Source organism: Bombus impatiens, unplaced genomic scaffold (genome assembly GCF_000188095.3).
Source record: "Bombus impatiens unplaced genomic scaffold, BIMP_2.2 scf_0389, whole genome shotgun sequence".
NCBI lineage: Eukaryota > Metazoa > Arthropoda > Insecta > Hymenoptera > Apidae > Bombus > Bombus impatiens.
This window is the reverse complement of record NT_176808.1, coordinates 832968-850357: the sequence shown is the minus strand read 5'-3', so window position 1 is coordinate 850357 and position 17390 is coordinate 832968. Positions and strand designations below refer to the sequence as shown.

The following is a 17390-nucleotide window of genomic DNA, read 5'->3' as shown; positions in this document are numbered from 1 at the left end:
TCATTCTTCTTATATATATTGACTGAATATATACGTTCAAAGAAGAATTTGACTTTTTATTAACTTACTTCTATCCATTGCAATAATCTTAAAGGAAAATTTCCGTAATGTGGAACATTAATAAACAAACGAATTCTTCTGCTAAATATAATAAATAAGATATATAAAATGCTTTTTTCAAAGTACCAAATTATTTCTAAATTATAGATCTAAATTGTATATAAGTTATAGATGTGTATATACATTATATATACGTGCAAATATTATTTACACACGTGTAGAAAAATATAAAATGACGAGACGTATGTATATTTTCCTACGATGGAAATTAATTATTTCAAAATAGGCTTTTTAAAAAAATATATTTATTCATTTAACTTACTCAAGCATACATATATACATATGTACAATTACATTCGTCCCGAACCAGTTAGAAATTCTTGGTATTATCATGCTTATTTTTGAATATTTACATTAATCCGTGTAATTAAAACCCTTTTTAAAATATGTAAAACGTTTAATCCTTTGTGTTATGCCTTTAACAGCGTGTGAGAACTTTTACCGGAAGATTCTGAGAAAAAAGAATCTATTGTCGTTGTGCGGAAGATCGTGATTGTTAAAAGACCCGAGTTGCGGTAACGAAACACTTCACATCATTAAGTCTGTTCTGTGGCAAACAACATTGAATAAGCACACGACCTTAATTAAACTTGAGATGATATAGCAGTTGCTGTGATCCGTATAGAAAGTGCTGTACAAACTTTTCTTTAATAAACACCATATGTAAGTATAATCGTTAATACTTTAAACGTCGCATCAAGTATTATTTTTAAATACATATAGTAATTTTTAAAATTAGTTAACAAATTTTAATTATTCTACTGGATAGTTCGAAAAATTCCTAACAAATTTTTAAGAAATTACCTATTAATTTATTGAATAATTTCGTGATCGTCTTATTAAAATATTCTTTTACCTTTTTCAGCGATAAATTGTTCAAAGCCGTTTTGCAGGCACGTAAGGCGTGTTATAATGTATTTTTGTCAATCAGAATGTTTTATAAAGATTTAATTAAAACGAAGAATGGATGATTAAGTGCATATCCAATGTACAGATGTATGTACGTCCAGTACCAGTTCGGAAAAATGAAATCTCTTTTGTCGATTATTTCTGTATATACGGCGCGCGAAAAGTAACGAAACCGAATTTCTGTCGATATATGTGAATAACATTTCACGAGTTATCTTAACGAATACATTAAATTATAGCCTCATGTCTTCGTTAGTAAAGTTTAGTAAATATTTAATCTTCTTATCATATGGAAATATCTTATCGACTTCGTTTTTTCAGTAGAGAAACGTTACACGTAATATCGAACGTTGCTCAAAATTTGGAAAAAACACAACTACGATGCACGTTATACGTACCAATGGAAGTTCGTGATAAAAATGCTCTGTCTCGTGTACAGTGATATACATTGATTGAAGTTTAGTAAAAAAATTATTTTTAGTTACGAATAAGTGTATAGGGTATAGAGTATTCAACAATTCAAGGAGAGTCTCGCTGTTCTTTTCGTTTCTGCATTTTTTTCTTTCGGATGATTAACATTTCCACTGTCCATAATGTGACTGTTAGACCCGTAACACAATTTATCACAATTATGCAAGATGTAAAATTTCCAAAACTATCACGCATTATACCTGCAATAATTACAGACAGAAAAAATGAAATATGTATCGTTTTGGCATAATTCCTGAAAATTATTAAATGTATCGCGTATTCCTTGTTTTTCGTATATAACACGTTTAAAAAATACATTTCTTTAAGGAAAATTTCATTCTCCGATGATAATTCTTGCCTCTACTAATTCCATGTGTAAGATTCCTAAAAACTATTTGCAAGAATTATTGAAACTCAATGGATTAACAATTATGTGTTAGATACCACAATGGGCACTTTATAATACATGGAAGAAGTTCACATTAAACTATATAGGAAATTTCAAGCAGTCTACTCAAAGTATGAATCTGACTTGTGGAATCATTCAGTTAAAACATGAATGTAATTGTGGCAAGAAATAATACTACTAATACTACTATGTAATAATACTACTAATACTATACATAATAATAATACATATAAATATACAAACATACTTGATGTATTTTAGTTTTGTACATACCAAGCATAGGACCAGCACACAAAAGAATTACTCCATTTACAATCATTTGGATTCCCGATGCATTAGGTAATTTATCTATTGGCACGTAACAAGGTATTACTAAGCTCATGTATATTGAACGTATCCCTTTAGCAGCTCCCAATCCAACAGCGACGATTATCAGCGAAATAAATCCATTGACGAATAATAAAGCTGTAATGAGATTAAACAGATTCATGTTACGAAGAGATATTCTATGCTAAAATAGTAAATTTGAACATATGTTTTAAATCTTAAATAATTCATCGTAGCCAAAAGTGTCCTTTCACGTGATTCACAAGCAAACTAGCTCGTTTCTATTCAAATTTATCTTTCTTACTCTACTAGGTTCGAAAAATTTGAAAGATTACTGTTAAGGTAAATTTTAAATTAAATAAAAAATTTGTCTATAAAAGTCGGTCTACTTCCAATAGAAGTAAAAGATTGGGAGGAAAAAATTCAAGCTTGAAGCACTTAGATCATCAACGACCCAGTTTACCTATGTAGACTTAATCCTCCGTGAGGATTTTATTGCTTTTTATTGCTCTTGGTTTTCAAAAAATCTGGAAATATTCTGAAATATTTTTATCAAAGGATCCTCATCAACACCTCTATGTATATTTATGAAAAATCGGTGAATACGTTTTTTTGACGAGGCAAGTGCTTATGAAACATTATTTTATTTTTAGTTGGTTAATTCAGAAATTAATGTTCTTTTATTAAATATGTGATAAACTATACTTACCTGATCGACTGATAATTAAGAGGCATAAGCTTCCTAGATACATTACTCTTGGTGGTTGCTGAAGCCACTCGCCGATAAAAGGAGCAAGAATTCTGAACAGCAAATCTACACTGGCAATAACACTCATTACAGTCGCTATTTGATTATTTGATATCTTCATATCCGACAGGAAAAAGGGTGTTAATTGAGAGAAATTTATTTCAGCAAAAATAGCTATGGACATTCCCAACATCATATTTACATAGATTGGATCTCGCAGTAAATCCAAATCAAAATACTCTGATATCGTCTTGAATATTCGTGTCATTGTCGATTCCTTTTCAGACCTAAAATTGATTAAATCTGATATTAAATACAGCTAAGATATAATATTTTTATTTTTCTTCCTCATTCTTTGAATTCAGTATATCACTGTCTGTTATCATCCTTCAGTATTCGAGGGATTAAGATTTATTAAAGCTGTTTAGAGCAATCGGTTTGAACAGTCATCCACGAGACTTCTTAAGATCCACAAAGTGAGAAATTCGTACCAAATATTCTTTGCAATTCTTTTGAAAAGAATACGTATGTCCTTGAAAAAATCAAGTATTTAAAACAAATATTTATTTTCCAAAGTACACTTCTTTGTATTTCGAATCGACATTTGTTATCATACTAAGAGTCATACCAAGAGAAAATATCTTTAACGAGTGATTGTACATAACAAAGTAAACCAAAAGGCAATAATGATCAAATTATAATTAAGGTTCTCTTTTTTCAATTATATATATATTTAAAAACTTCGTCAAGAACTACCATATAATCAATAATTTAGGGGTCAAGCGTTAAAGAAGCATTTTTAGGCTAACATAATATCCGATATATGCTTAGTTTCAACAAGAAGACAGTAACATATTATTCGTGGTATTACAAGTTTTCTGAGATTCACATTAGAACATGCACACGAACAGACATAAATATATTTTATATTATTAATTTCAGTAAAATATTTGTATCCAAACAAATTTCATTCCCTTTAAATTTCACGTTAATCCGATATACATACTTTCCATTGCTGTCAATATTTGCATTTGACACTGTGTTTGCATGAGTTTTTGTTAATAATGTATCGTTTTCCATCGTACTTTGATAATTATCCGTTTCAAGTTCATCTATGCTACTGCACCTAGTTAAAGGTTTCTCTTCAAAAATTTTTATACTGCTGCCGAGATTGATTGTCTCAATGCTTTTTACTAAAATAAGAACATATGTATTTCCAATTATTTATTTCATTATATTTTAACTAGTCTTATTTAAAAAAAATTCATATACTTACACCGACGATTACAAGGCTGAACTTTTCGACGTTCCTTTCCCGTTTGACCATTTTCGGTAATTATGTACATGTCAACTTCCTTTTCTCCTAACGAAGCTGCGTTAACATTTCTTTTAATAATCATCGTTCGTATAATCAAGGTGCACTAGCATGAATATATGATAAATCTATCGCTTACAACTTAATGTTTCAGACATCTGTCGAGCATAGGGTATATCAATTCCATATATACTTCCAATCTCTGCATCGTGATCGATACTTGAAACAGTCGTTTTTCTTGGTACATTAATTAAGTCTAATATTGAACTTTTAAAACTTTCTTCGTCTTGGAAAACACTGCGCTTCCGTGCTAAAATAAATTTCATTTTAATCTAGAATTTTTCCAAATTTTGTTAATCTTGACGACTTTGAAAATAATTATAAATGAAAAGCTAATTAACAGTCCATTATTGTTTTCATCATTAACCGTATAATTAATTTTGAAATAATTAGAAAAGATGAATTTAAAATAATTATAATATAAATTAGAATATAAATTTTGAATAATAATTGCAATTAAATAAATATCGAATGACAGTAAAAATTAAATAAAAAAAAAAGTTTGTCTCTGTTCCTACTCCTTGAACAAATGTTTACCCCTGATTGTATTTTCATTCTCATTCTTCGATGATTCATCGTTGACACTTTCCGATTTAGTAGCATTTTTCGTATGCCATTTGAGTGGATGAAGTAACAAGCTACCTACTAATGAGTGCAAAGTGAACGCTCCATACAACAATATCGTACCCTAGTAATATAAAATTGAAAAATGTAAAAATTCTAAACATAGGATTAATTAAACGTTTCTATCTCACATTATTTTTATTCAGTTAAATAAATAGTTAATAATAAATTAAATAGCAGAATATATATAGTAGAATTAAAATATAATTTCCTTTAGTACTATACAATGTGTTTAAAAATACCTGAGATCCATAATATGAACTTAATAAAGTGGTCACTTGAGGTACAATTATGGGGCCAACTCCAATAAGTGTCATTGCTAAGGATATTGCACGTCCCCTTTTTGTCGTGAAGTATAAGTTTAACGCATACGAGAAAGCAGATAATGTCATCGACGTACCCAATGCTGTGTAGAAAAGACACTGTTTAGAATTAAAACACAGGTAACGTTTATGTTTAAATATAATATTTCCCATTTGACATGAGCATAAATAATTAATGATTGCTTATGTAGATAGCAAGAGCGTCGTAAGACAAAGAGTTGGCATATTCATAAGATTATGTAATGATCGATACTCATACTTTCTTGGTAAACAATGGAACAAACTGTTGTTAATTAATTTAAAAATAGGAAGCGAGTCCTTCCTCTTTGCAGAAAGGCAGCAACCTTTATTACATGAAGAAAGCCCAATACGCTACATTAAACGAAACGATAGAAAAGAATTTCATAGCTAGTTTTTTTAAAATTCATTTTTACATTATTTTCCAAAAGTAACGAAGATATTCAAGTACACAAGATAGAGAAAACACCCTGTGTATATGGTAATCTTCTTATTATTTATTTATATTATTTAGATATCCAAATAATTGGCTTTTATAATAGTATACAATGGAAATTTCACTTACATGCGACTATACCATAGAAGATCATTAAACAGGTAAAAGATTTGGCAAATGCTGTTATGATTACTCCACTGCTGAATACTATACTACCGATCATAGCCATTTTCCTATATCCGAAAAGTCGTAGAAGCGGACCGTTTATCAATCCAAGGAGCATGCCGGAAGCTAAGTTTGTATTAATAATGATTGTTCCCTCCGTCGCAGTGAACCCAAAACGAGGGAAAATATCTTTAAATATTAATCCAAAACCTTGCATAATCGATACGGTACATATCTATATATAAGAAAAATTCAATAATATTAATAATCGCAAAAAAATTCATCGATATAGATAAAAGTAAATCTTCAAGTATAAATTTAACTAAATGATAAAGCCCTTATTTCGATTAATAAAAAGATAGAAATTACTCTGATATAAAAATTATTATTATTTTGCAAACAATAGAGCACAGGAGCCACTTGAAAGAAATCATAAATTCTTTCCTATGATAAAGTAACGATATAAAATTATCATGCTACGGGTGAGGAGATATTTCAATTCTAAGTAATACCGATAGTGTATCGATGGAAATTTATTTTAATTAAGAAAGTGACATGAAAACGTTTCATTAGAAAAAACTGATACTTAGGCTCAATAACGACGTGCTGACGATCATTTTGTTAACTGTGCTATTTGAACGATGTAAAAATATAACAGTTGCTATAAATTTATTATTACATCTAACGTACCCCGTTCAATGAATATGCCAGGACGATCATCCAACCCCAGCTTCCATCTGGAGGTAATTTAGCAGTGTTTGATACGCTCATTTTCTTCTTTTTCTTTTTCTTTATTCTTGTTCAGATTGTATCACACCATAATAAAATATGATTGCATTGGCTTCTTTATTTATATCATCTTCGTTCACAGAACATTAACAATAAAAATATATTAGCTTTTAAGTAATCTTCTTTACAATTGTTCGGTTAACATCTTACGTATGTTTCAAAGTTATATTACCTAATGTTGCGTTTCATGTGGTTATATCATTTACATTTAAACGGGATTAATTTCTAATAACAATGATAGTAATAACGGCTTAAAAAGTTAACACAACAGATTAATTCCTAATAACAAATAACAGTATTATAACGTAAAAGGTTTCACTTATTTTTTAGTGAACACATTTTGCCATTCTTTTCAACATAAAAGACATGAGTTATGCTCACACAATTTCATAACAATGTACTTAAACGAAATTAAGACAATTTTACAGCATAATAGAGTAATTACAATAAACGACGTTGATATCAGTCTTACGTTTCTAACATGGCAGGTACTGAGAGAAGTTTTCCGCACAAAGTGAATTCTACCTTGTAAACGATAAAGTCAAGTACGTACCGCTGATTAATCTAATCTTTATCTTTATAATGCTTTGTCATTGCATATCGCGTAAACTGAAAATATTTCGTTATTAATGTAAAATCATATAGCATCGTGTTGTCCTAATTTTTATGTTTACATCATTTAACACTTCAAGTGTATAAAAATATCATCCGCCTGCATTTTACAATTCACGTTACAACAATGAATTAAAATTGCTCGTAATAATACGAAAGGATAGATAATCAGCAGTATTCATATCTTCTTCTTATCTCAGAAAAGCTCATATCTAAAATTCAATGTTAACATTTACATAATTTAAATACATTGTTAATTACTTGTTATTTGTTTATACATATGTATATGATCGTACAGCATTTTTTGTTATAAATCAATACGAAATACGTGCTCGTTTATTTGTCGTTGTAGAAATTCCATATCATGGAAAAACACGTTGATTGCCGAGGAAATTTAATTCCAGTGATCTGGAATCGAGACTGAACTAACGAACAGATTATTTTCTGCTAATTCATAAGTTTGTTTTAAATAATGAAAATTTCCATATTCAAAAATGAGGGAAACAAGACGTTCTATTCATTCTACGTCAACGAAAAAGAAGAAGAACAATGTTAGAGTTGCATGAATCGTCAGCGTGTTAAATGTTTAATTTATTTGATGTCTTTTTCTTCTTCTGCTGTCGTTGACTTTCGTTTCGTAAAGTAGGTTTCTAACCACCACGAAATTACAGTCAAGTAGGTGAAAATGTTCAAAAAATGAAGCATAATTGCGTAATTTGAAGTTACGTCTCTAATCCAACCAACTATTGGTCCTAAGGTCAACGAAACAATACCACAAGTTAAAAGTTGTATACCAGTCGCAGCCGGAAGCTTCGACAGAGGAACATGACTAGGGATTGCAAGGGCCATAAAGATTGTTTTCAAAGCTTTCCCAGTACCAATTAGAACCGCAACTGCCAAGGTAACTCCAAAATTTTGAACGTGCGCTAAAACTGAAAAAAGTTGACAGACATATACAAATTATATGTTCTTTATATGATGCTTTATATGATGCATATACGTATAATAGTATATAGTATATAGTATAGTATAATAGTAAAGAAATGAACTAAAGAACATCATAGAAATAGGATAAATATTGTCATTCTATTTCTATAGTTTGACCCGATAAAAATGAGAAATTTAATTGATTCTTTTTAAGTACGTATTACGCAATTCCGATGGGAATTATGTAAGTAAGCAGAAAAATAGTCCGTAATGTCTTAGTATTATACAAAACGGTAAATGATTTTCATATACAAGAATTCATCAATTAACGAGATAGTACTAATTATGTATAAAATACTATTAATTAAAATAATCGAAAGACGAGAGACGTTGTTTTATATACCATATTGATAAACTGAAGGTCAAAGTGAATAGACATTCTCAATTTTATCATTTCCATGTTATTAGTTCTATCATATACTGAAAGAAATCACTAAATTTCAAGCAAATGACTGTATTGATTCCTTACCAATACGACCTGCTGCCATTCCACAAACACCAACTAGAAAGAAAGTCCTATTTTGCCATCCGATAAAGTCGGCAATAAAAGGAATTGTCAATCTAGTGGCCACGTCGAAACTAGCAAGAATTGACATCACAGTCGCAATCTCAATTTTTGATAATCCACGTTCGCTCAATATGAACGGCGTTAAGAGCGAAAAATTTAACTCTGCGAAATTGGCGAAGGTAATACCCAACATTATATTTACGTAAACAAAATCGCGAAGAAGATCTAGGTCGAAAAAGATTATCAATGCTTCCAAGAACGTTTTCTTTGTCGTCTCCTCCACACATTCCTAAAATTAATATATTTTTCTATGTTAGTAGTTTTCTATTTTTCTAATTTTCAATTTTCTTATCTCTTCATTTTTTCTTTTTCTTTGCTTCTCTTTTACACTTTTAAAACTTTAATCAAATTTACCTTCTTCAAGAGTTGATTATTTTCAAATTCTTCGAGCATTATTGAATTTTGTTGCGATTTATGCTGACAATTTGGATCTTTGCAATCTTCAAGATACGCAGCATGTTCGCAAGATTCGCTAGCGATAATCAATGGAGCGGTGGATGGTTGATAACTCAAACGTCTTCTTCGACTTTTTTCTGTCTCACTGTTTGGTCTGTAAACAGTTCTAACGTAATATTATATTTCATGTACGTATGTACATATATATACTCAAGCTTATATTTGTATTAACTAAGTGTTACGTAATATTAATTACAAAATAAATAATTTAGATTTAGCAATAGCAAAAAGCTATTGCTATTTATTTACCATCGAAGATTAAAGTATTGCAGGATCAAAATATTTAATATCAATGTCAAATTTGGCAGCGAAATACCTATATTGTATATATTTACCTATGAAGATTTTTAACCGACGACCTTTTATTAAGGCTGGCTTGTCTACTTAAATTTATTGATGGTGTTGGGCTTGGAGTCCATGAAAAGCTTTCCTTTCTCGATGATTTAGACGTCATCGACGTAGTTGAAGTGTTTCTTCTAGAGAACCTGTGTATATTTCATTTCTTATCTTTTAAGTTGCTACACATAAAGAAAGCGTTTAGATCTTAAATTTATTGCACGTAAAAACGACGTGCATGAAAATCATGTTATTTAAGAAATATTACTTAGTGGAGTAGATTAGCTAGTTTCCAATCTGCGCATAATGCGTTTTACTTAATAACTGAAATACAAATTTATGAAGTTCGAACTGTTATTTATAAAGAATCATTATCGTTGAACTAGTTTGTCATTTTTTCTATTGTTATTTTTCTATTGTTTCTTATCACTTTCTACATTGTACACTTCTAATGACAAAACGAACCACTATGAATCTCAGTTTTTACTGTTATTCCATACATTTTCACACCTACCATCCATCATTAGATCGGGACATCATTGGTGTTCCAGGACTCATTACATCTATACCGGAAGCACCATATTCTTCATCGTCATAATACAAATATTGGCTTCCAAACTTCCTTTTCACAAGATTCGAAATACTATAATTACTTTGCGTATTCTTGGCAACATTTTCCAACGATGTACTTTGACAAGTAACATTCGTCGTTATCTACAAAAAATATAACTACTTTTTACTACAAGCTTTAAACGTTGATAAAAACCATTTCTTAACATTGTAGTTGTTTCTTATATTGTTTATATATGTTATTAAATGATCCTTATGATAGTTATCTTTACGCTGTACCTTATCAGTCATTGGCAATTCTTCGGCATTCACGTTTTTGATATTCGGAGATTTTTCTATATCTCGTCCTTTTTTTACATGCCAAGAAGCAGGTTGCAACAGAAGAGCACAAACTACGGCGTTAAATGCAAAACCGCCAAAAATAAGTATAGTACCTTCCATACCATATATTGGCGTCAGCAATGTAATTATCTAGAAATTAATATAATTAATACTATATTATTATAATATATTACTATAATTATAATATAGTTATTACTATATTGTATCGACTATAACTTAGCTCTTGTATTAAGAAAGAGCCAAGTAATATAATACAACACAATGAAATAGAAATATAATATAGTAACTAAGAGTTCAACGTAGGAATATAACTAGGAATAAGAGTGCAGCAACTGTTTTGCCAAAATATGTCTTTGGCATATTTTCATTTTCATTAAATAACACTTCCTCTTTTTCAATAGACATGATTACATGACTGAATTCCACAAGATTTGTACGGAAATTTGTACATCTATTAGTTTTATCTATATTAATCTCTTAAAAATAATCTGCAGCAACTCTTTGTAACTGGCTATGGGCCTATTGTACGAATAAATTATTATATTATTGTGTTTTTATTATAACTTAACTTTCGGAGCTAAAAGAGATAAGCGACATTTAATATAAATTCATCTTTTCTGTGGAAAAATCCGCTAGAATTAAAACAGTATGTACAGGTGTCCATATTTTCTATTTAAAGGTAATTTCATGATAAACTTTTTTATTTCGTTAATACAACATAGCGCTATTTAAATATTTGTTATATCATTGTACTCGTATATCGAAATTTTTTACAACTATATTTTTCCTCATAGATTACTTTTATAGATTTATAGATCATACTTGCAGGTATGATATCTCAAGTTCTTAAAATGCTTTCTCAAACTTCAATGTAACCATAAGAAAACAATGTTTTCGCAATGTTTAATCTCGCTATCTTGTTAGCCAAGAACACAAAGCTCCGTACATTTATGGCTTATGACTAACAAGTAACAATCGTGTATGTAAAGTTAGTCCTTGAACAACGTAAACGTTGCTCTATATCATTTTGTCGACTATTCATGTATTTTGTAAGGAAATATTCAATCTCGTCATACTTCAGAAAAAAATGGTCTACTCCACTATATTAATCTAATTGTCTAGAATCAATAATTTGGGAATTATTTTATGTGGCACTAATTTTTTATAAAATTAAAAAGTTGTTACACAATTGAAAATTGCACGGAAATACTTAAGTATAATCTACCTGACTTTTCTTTATTTATTGTACGTTCAAGAATTATTATTTTCTTTCGTATAAATTATACTTACTTACTTGCGGCATTATTATTGGTCCTATGCCAGTACAGGTCCAGCTAAGGCTAATAGCAATTCTTATTTTCTTTTTGAAGTAAGCATTTAAAGCTATAGTATTTGATGACATCGTTATACCAAGTCCAGCACCTGAAATCAGCAACTCAAACGTTAAACATCTGTATTTTAATACTTTTTTTTTTAAATAAACTTATAAATAGAGTATCATTGAAATTTGCACGATGAATATTTTATCATGTCGTTCTTTATATTTCGCTGTTAACATTACCCAAATTTATCTATCTTGTATTATCACCTTCGACTTACCGTATAAAATAGAAAAGAAAATTAAAGCTCCGGTAAAAGTTCTTGTCATTGACAACGCTGTGATCGATACAGCGCAAATTAGAGTGCCTACGAAAGCTACTTGCCTATAGTTGTATTTTCTAAACAGGGGACCATTAGCTAAACCTACAATGTAAAACATCTTTATTAAAGAATTTTAGATAAATTCGTTAATTTATCGCTGTTTATAATCATGGGGATGTGGTACAAAAATTACAGATAGTAGTATTAATGATATTAACACTAATTTTACCAAATGACCTTTGTCAAATGACCGGTTTCAAAATTTAATTTAAAATTGTACATTTGTCGTTTTTTCTTTTGTTCATCTAACTTTATGTAAATTCTTGTATTACCTGATTAATCAATCTCCTAATTTTTGTTAACATAAGAATTTCCATAAAGTTGTATTATTAAACTTGTATTATCTGATTAATCAAATTCCTAACTTTTGTTAATATAAGAATTTCCATAAAGTTAGATGAACAAAAGAAATAACAACGAATGTACAATTTTAAATTAAATGTTGAAACCGGTCGTTTGACCAGGCGTGTTAGTGTTAAGAAATATTCTAATAAAATATAAATGTCATATAACGTAAACAGCGTGCTAAGGTAAATAAATTACGCTCAACGTAACTTCTAGATTAAAATTTCTTTTCGCTACTTGGAAAACATGTTTAAATTATCGCAACTACATAAGCTTTTCCATTTTAAATTCTTCTCAGGATCTATGACTACAACTGTTTGTCAGCAAAGACAATCGTTGCATTTAATTAAGTTTGATGAATTTGTGGGATATTCGTTCGTAATATTACACAACTACCATTGGCAGCATGAAATGATAGGTAGTGATACACCTAGCGATACGTTATAAGATAGTGGAAAAGCACAAAATCCCCATTTGATGTTAAGATAAAAACATGCTTATTTTTATCAATACCACTGTTACGCACAGTAACGCACTGTTTCATAAACTGATAGAGTTTTATATCGTCATGTTTAGCGAAAAGATAATTAATGATGAAACAGTGTTAAAAGGATTATGTCAAAAGATTATTATGTAAGCGAAAAATCAGTACGAATAATTGGAAAACAACTTACCAGTGCAAGAATTTACTGCAAAATTGATATTTATTATAGTCGTTGTTTGTGACGAATTGATTCCTAGTTCTGCAAATCTGTCTCTAAATATTAATCCGAAAGATTGCAACATTGTTAATATACAAAGCTGTAAAAATTCCATTCACAGTTGATTATATTTTTAGTAAGCATAGATTTCCAATCTAAAATATTTATTTATGCGAGAATGAAAATTTAACGATGATTTCGCATTATTAATAAGATAAGCTCTAAATTGCAGAATATATAATAAAAATGACAAATTTCCTAATTAAATCAAACATTACATATTTCTGATTTACATTTAAAATAAATCATTATAATATAAACAATAAGCTTTATGTAGAAAAAAATTGTTTAAATTATGTACATCTTTGTTACATTAGATCATAAATCATATAAAATGTTTAACATTGATTGAACGTTTTGTCATAAAAATGTTATTATATTATAGATACTAAAAATTGAGAATAACCATAACTTACATTAGAAAATCCAGCTGCTGCTACTACAACCCAACCCCAACCACCATCAGGTGGTTCAAAATTTTCTTCGGAATTATATACATTTTCCGTTTTTTTCTTTGGCATATTTTCATTTTCATTAAATAACACTTCCTCTTTTTCAGTAGACATGATTACATGACTGAATTCCACAAGATCTGTACGGAAATTTCTGCATCTATTAGTTTTATCTATATTAATCTCTTAAAAATAATGAACTAATACCTGAAAATATTAAGAAGCATTATACGTTCTGTTCCATTAAAGTTGCGATACAGTCATTATTAAACGTATAAGATATTTTAAATTAACGCTAACAGTAACTACCAAACCCTGTATTATTAAATATTTATTGATTAAAATAAGTATGTTTCGTACACATTTATAGATCAAAAGTTCTTTCGCTTTATTCTAATAGACGCAGCAATTTTTTTTTACTTATGCGATATATATATGCAATGCTATGCTCTAATTTAATGATTCGAATTATACAGTTGGGACACGTTTATATCATACGTTTATAATATCTTGAAATTTCATTACAATGAATGAATTGAAGAAATTGAATAATCTTTGGATTATTAAATACATTATACATTATTAAAAATATTATTATAAAGTTCCTAAATAATATCGAACGAGCACAGCAATACAAAAACATTTTCTTTCCACTATTAAACTTCCACTTAATAAATTTTTACTTTTAGAATTCAACACTATACTAGCACATTCAACGACTCAGCTCAAATCAACTTATCTAGATTATAGTATATTTGGCTATGTTAAAACGAAGTTCTTAATGCATGTAAAAAATTCATAAAAACTTGAAAAACAATGAAAACAATTCTCGATGGACGGTATGCGCATTCGAAGCATGAAAAATTAAACTAACGTATTCACAATTGCGATTCAAGGTGTGTATTACATCTCGAAAACACATTGACTCATGCTTGATGATGACTGAGATTAACATTTGGCAACATTTCTTAACTTCGGATTGTGCATCTTGGACCTTATGTTATTCAATGACTGCGTCAGAGCTAAATATTATCTGCTTTACATATATGATTAGCTATGATTAGCTCACCGAGCATAAATTTATTGTTTGCAAAAGAATCTCATGTTGTACTAGAGATTCGTTTGAACAAAAAGAGCGATAATAATATTACATTGTAATGCAACGATGCTTATCAATTTATATTTCAGCTTTATTTACTGATTCTATGCTGGAAGCTATTATTTTTCATATTTCATTTAAAATATGTATATTATTTTAAAAATTTAAATGCATTACAATTGTATGTGGAGTGCTTTAAAAAACTTTACTGAAGATTCTGTAATGTTTAATAGTACATATTCGCTATACTGAATATACATGAAACTGTATAAGTACAAAACGTTCAGTTTGTGCTGTAAAATTACTGTGTCGTGTAAAATGATTATCAACTATATGCCGATAGTGCAACAATGTTTAAATAGATAGTACTTGAGCATTCGCACCTATAATATACATGTATATATATACGAGGTCTCCCACGTAACAAATTGTCAAAAAGTCAAGCTATAACTCCGTAACTGTAAAAGATAGAAAAATATTTTATTAAGCGAAGTTAAACAGTTTCAAATAACGCACGATCGGGATCTTAAGTCACACACTTTTCCATGTCTATTTTTAAGTCTCTTTTTTTAAGTAAATTTGTAAATCTTTTTTATAGATCAATCTGTACCTGTAGCTGAAACTACATAGCTCAAAAGATTTCATCAAACTGAGTGTATGAAAGGCAAAGAAAACAGAAATATGGAAATGTTGCGTTGTCATTTTCCATATAATAAATTTTACAATATTAAGATTAAAACATATTTGAAATTAATCAGTTGTCGATATAAGTGCTTTAATAGCTTTTTATAAACAATTTAAAGATCGATCGATGTATACAAAAATTTATAATTCCATTTAAAGATATACAGGTGATTTTGAAATATTCAAAATACCGTTACTTTCAGAGTGGACAGCTACGGCTAGATTAATCAAAATTTTACCTATGATGAAATTCTTTTCTATCTTCTACCGTTGCAAGATTATAGTAGAACAACAGCGATGATATATCCTATACCTATAAGACCTATTCAATAAACAAAAAACTCAGCTATTCTAGCTTTAGCTCTGCCCTTATTATTGTTGTCATATCAACATACAAACTATCTCGAGTAACACCTAAAATGCGTCATGTCATAATTAGATCTATATGTCAATAACAACATCAATCAAATAAATAGTCACTTTCAAAATTTAACGTATATCTGTGTTGATGGTGAAGATTAGCGGAGTTATAGAGGTCGCGCTAAATAAATTTATTTTTGTTTCATCAGAAAATATAACAGTTTAACAAAATTCTTTATCATGATTTAATAGATTTTAGCGAACTCTAAACATTTTTCTCTTTGACTTTTGAGATGCAAGATTTCTTTCTGGCAATTCTTAGCCATCCTACTATGATATCCTTCTTTACGTAAGGTTCTTCAAACTTTGTGTCCGTTCCCTCAAATATACTTTTGCTAATTCTTATTTATCTAATCCCTATTTGTCTAGTTCATATTTATCTAATTTTTATTTGTTTAATTTTTTTATAAATTTAATTCTTTCCGTGTTAATTCCTGGATTTATTTCTATATGTCTGTAAGTAAATCTACTATTGATATTCGATAATAATTTTTTTTTTAAATTTTACGCTCAATTTTGTAAATAACTTAAGCACACATACATACACATATGTTTATATTTGTTATGTATGGTTGATATATGTTTATATATATTTTATAAAATCCGTGATTTACTGTTGGACATAAGTTTTATATCTTTGCACGTAATTGTATCCATCTGAACTAAACATGTTAATTTACTTTTATTTGAATATATAGTTATATCTTAAATATCTTTATCGATATTTAGTTCTCTTTTACATCTTATTTTTATTATCTTTTGCGAAATTTAATCTCTTTCTCTGATTTGTTTTATTAATAGTCTAGTTTTTCCTTGCAACACAGTATATGATACAATACAGTAGGACTGCCTATAACGCGAGATACACGTTCCGTGTTATACAGATTTCGCGTTATATGAATCCAAAAGCGCAAAAAAAAAAAAACTATAACTAAATAAATATGTGATCTTTTTTTAGTATGATAAAATAATATGCGTTCCACGATAATAACTTTTACATAAAGCACACTGTAAACAATCCCTCCTTGTCGCACAAGAGTTAATGCAAAACTGAGTTTCGAGTCAATTCAAACGTACGCATATTTTCATATCAGAAATGAGTCATTTCCAGCAATTTCTTCATCACGTCATACGCATGGCGCAATTTTTAGTCGTCGTTATGGGAGTACCGCGTTACAGAGTGTCCGACTGTACAGTACAGTATATCTACAAATTTAGGAATTAGTGTAACTGGTATTCTTTATTTCGTGAATGTACATCAACGTCACCAATACATAAGCTGTGAATATATTATGTATTGATATATAATATAATATTCTATATATTATAACTATATACATATA

At 29.1% G+C, this 17390-nt stretch overlaps 2 protein-coding genes across 3 annotated transcripts; both read right to left on the bottom strand.

The window, feature by feature from the left end:
- Window positions 1-354: 354 nt before the first annotated feature.
- LOC100743708 lies at window positions 355-7230 on the bottom strand. Its single transcript, XM_003490050.4, has 11 exons — window positions 6887-7230; window positions 6616-6784; window positions 5890-6160; window positions 5226-5389; window positions 4897-5047; window positions 4439-4609; window positions 4261-4356; window positions 3991-4177; window positions 2946-3271; window positions 2183-2374; window positions 355-1700 (listed from the first exon to the last, which is right to left on the bottom strand). Exons 2-11 carry the CDS (start codon window positions 6694-6696, stop codon window positions 1549-1551), a joined length of 1791 nt encoding a protein of 596 aa, XP_003490098.1. The 5' UTR covers window positions 6697-6784; window positions 6887-7230; the 3' UTR covers window positions 355-1548.
- LOC100743592 lies at window positions 6753-17378 on the bottom strand. Of its 2 annotated transcripts, none has more exons than XM_012386517.3 (10): window positions 13809-17378; window positions 13306-13432; window positions 12185-12328; window positions 11880-12007; window positions 10523-10714; window positions 10188-10387; window positions 9673-9822; window positions 9236-9431; window positions 8783-9110; window positions 6753-8258 (listed from the first exon to the last, which is right to left on the bottom strand). In XM_012386517.3, exons 1-10 carry the CDS (start codon window positions 13956-13958, stop codon window positions 7918-7920), a joined length of 1956 nt encoding a protein of 651 aa, XP_012241940.3. In that variant the 5' UTR covers window positions 13959-17378; the 3' UTR covers window positions 6753-7917. The 2 variants fall into 2 exon arrangements, with proteins under 2 accessions (XP_012241940.3, XP_033176940.1); XM_033321049.1 differs by having other exon boundaries at window positions 13306-13388; window positions 13809-13936.
- Between the last annotated feature and the right edge of the window lie 12 nt (window positions 17379-17390).

Excerpts from the sequence above, each read along its gene's own strand:
- LOC100743708 (XM_003490050.4), bottom strand. The coding sequence starts at position 6,696 with ATGAGCGTATCAAACACTGCTAAATTACCTCCAGATGGAAGCTGGGGT. Across the intron at positions 4,357-4,438 it reads GATGTCTGAAACATTAAGTT|CTTCGTTAGGAGAAAAGGAA; the intron begins GTAAGCGATAGA and ends ATGTTAACGCAG. Across the intron at positions 4,178-4,260 it reads TCAGCCTTGTAATCGTCGGT|TAAAAAGCATTGAGACAATC; the intron begins GTAAGTATATGA and ends TTCTTATTTTAG.
- LOC100743592 (XM_012386517.3), bottom strand. The coding sequence starts at position 13,958 with ATGTCTACTGAAAAAGAGGAAGTGTTATTTAATGAAAATGAAAATATG. Across the intron at positions 12,329-13,305 it reads TGCAGTAAATTCTTGCACTG|GTTTAGCTAATGGTCCCCTG; the intron begins GTAAGTTGTTTT and ends TTTACATTGTAG. Across the intron at positions 9,432-9,672 it reads TCGGTTAAAAATCTTCATAG|ACCAAACAGTGAGACAGAAA; the intron begins GTAAATATATAC and ends AACTGTTTACAG.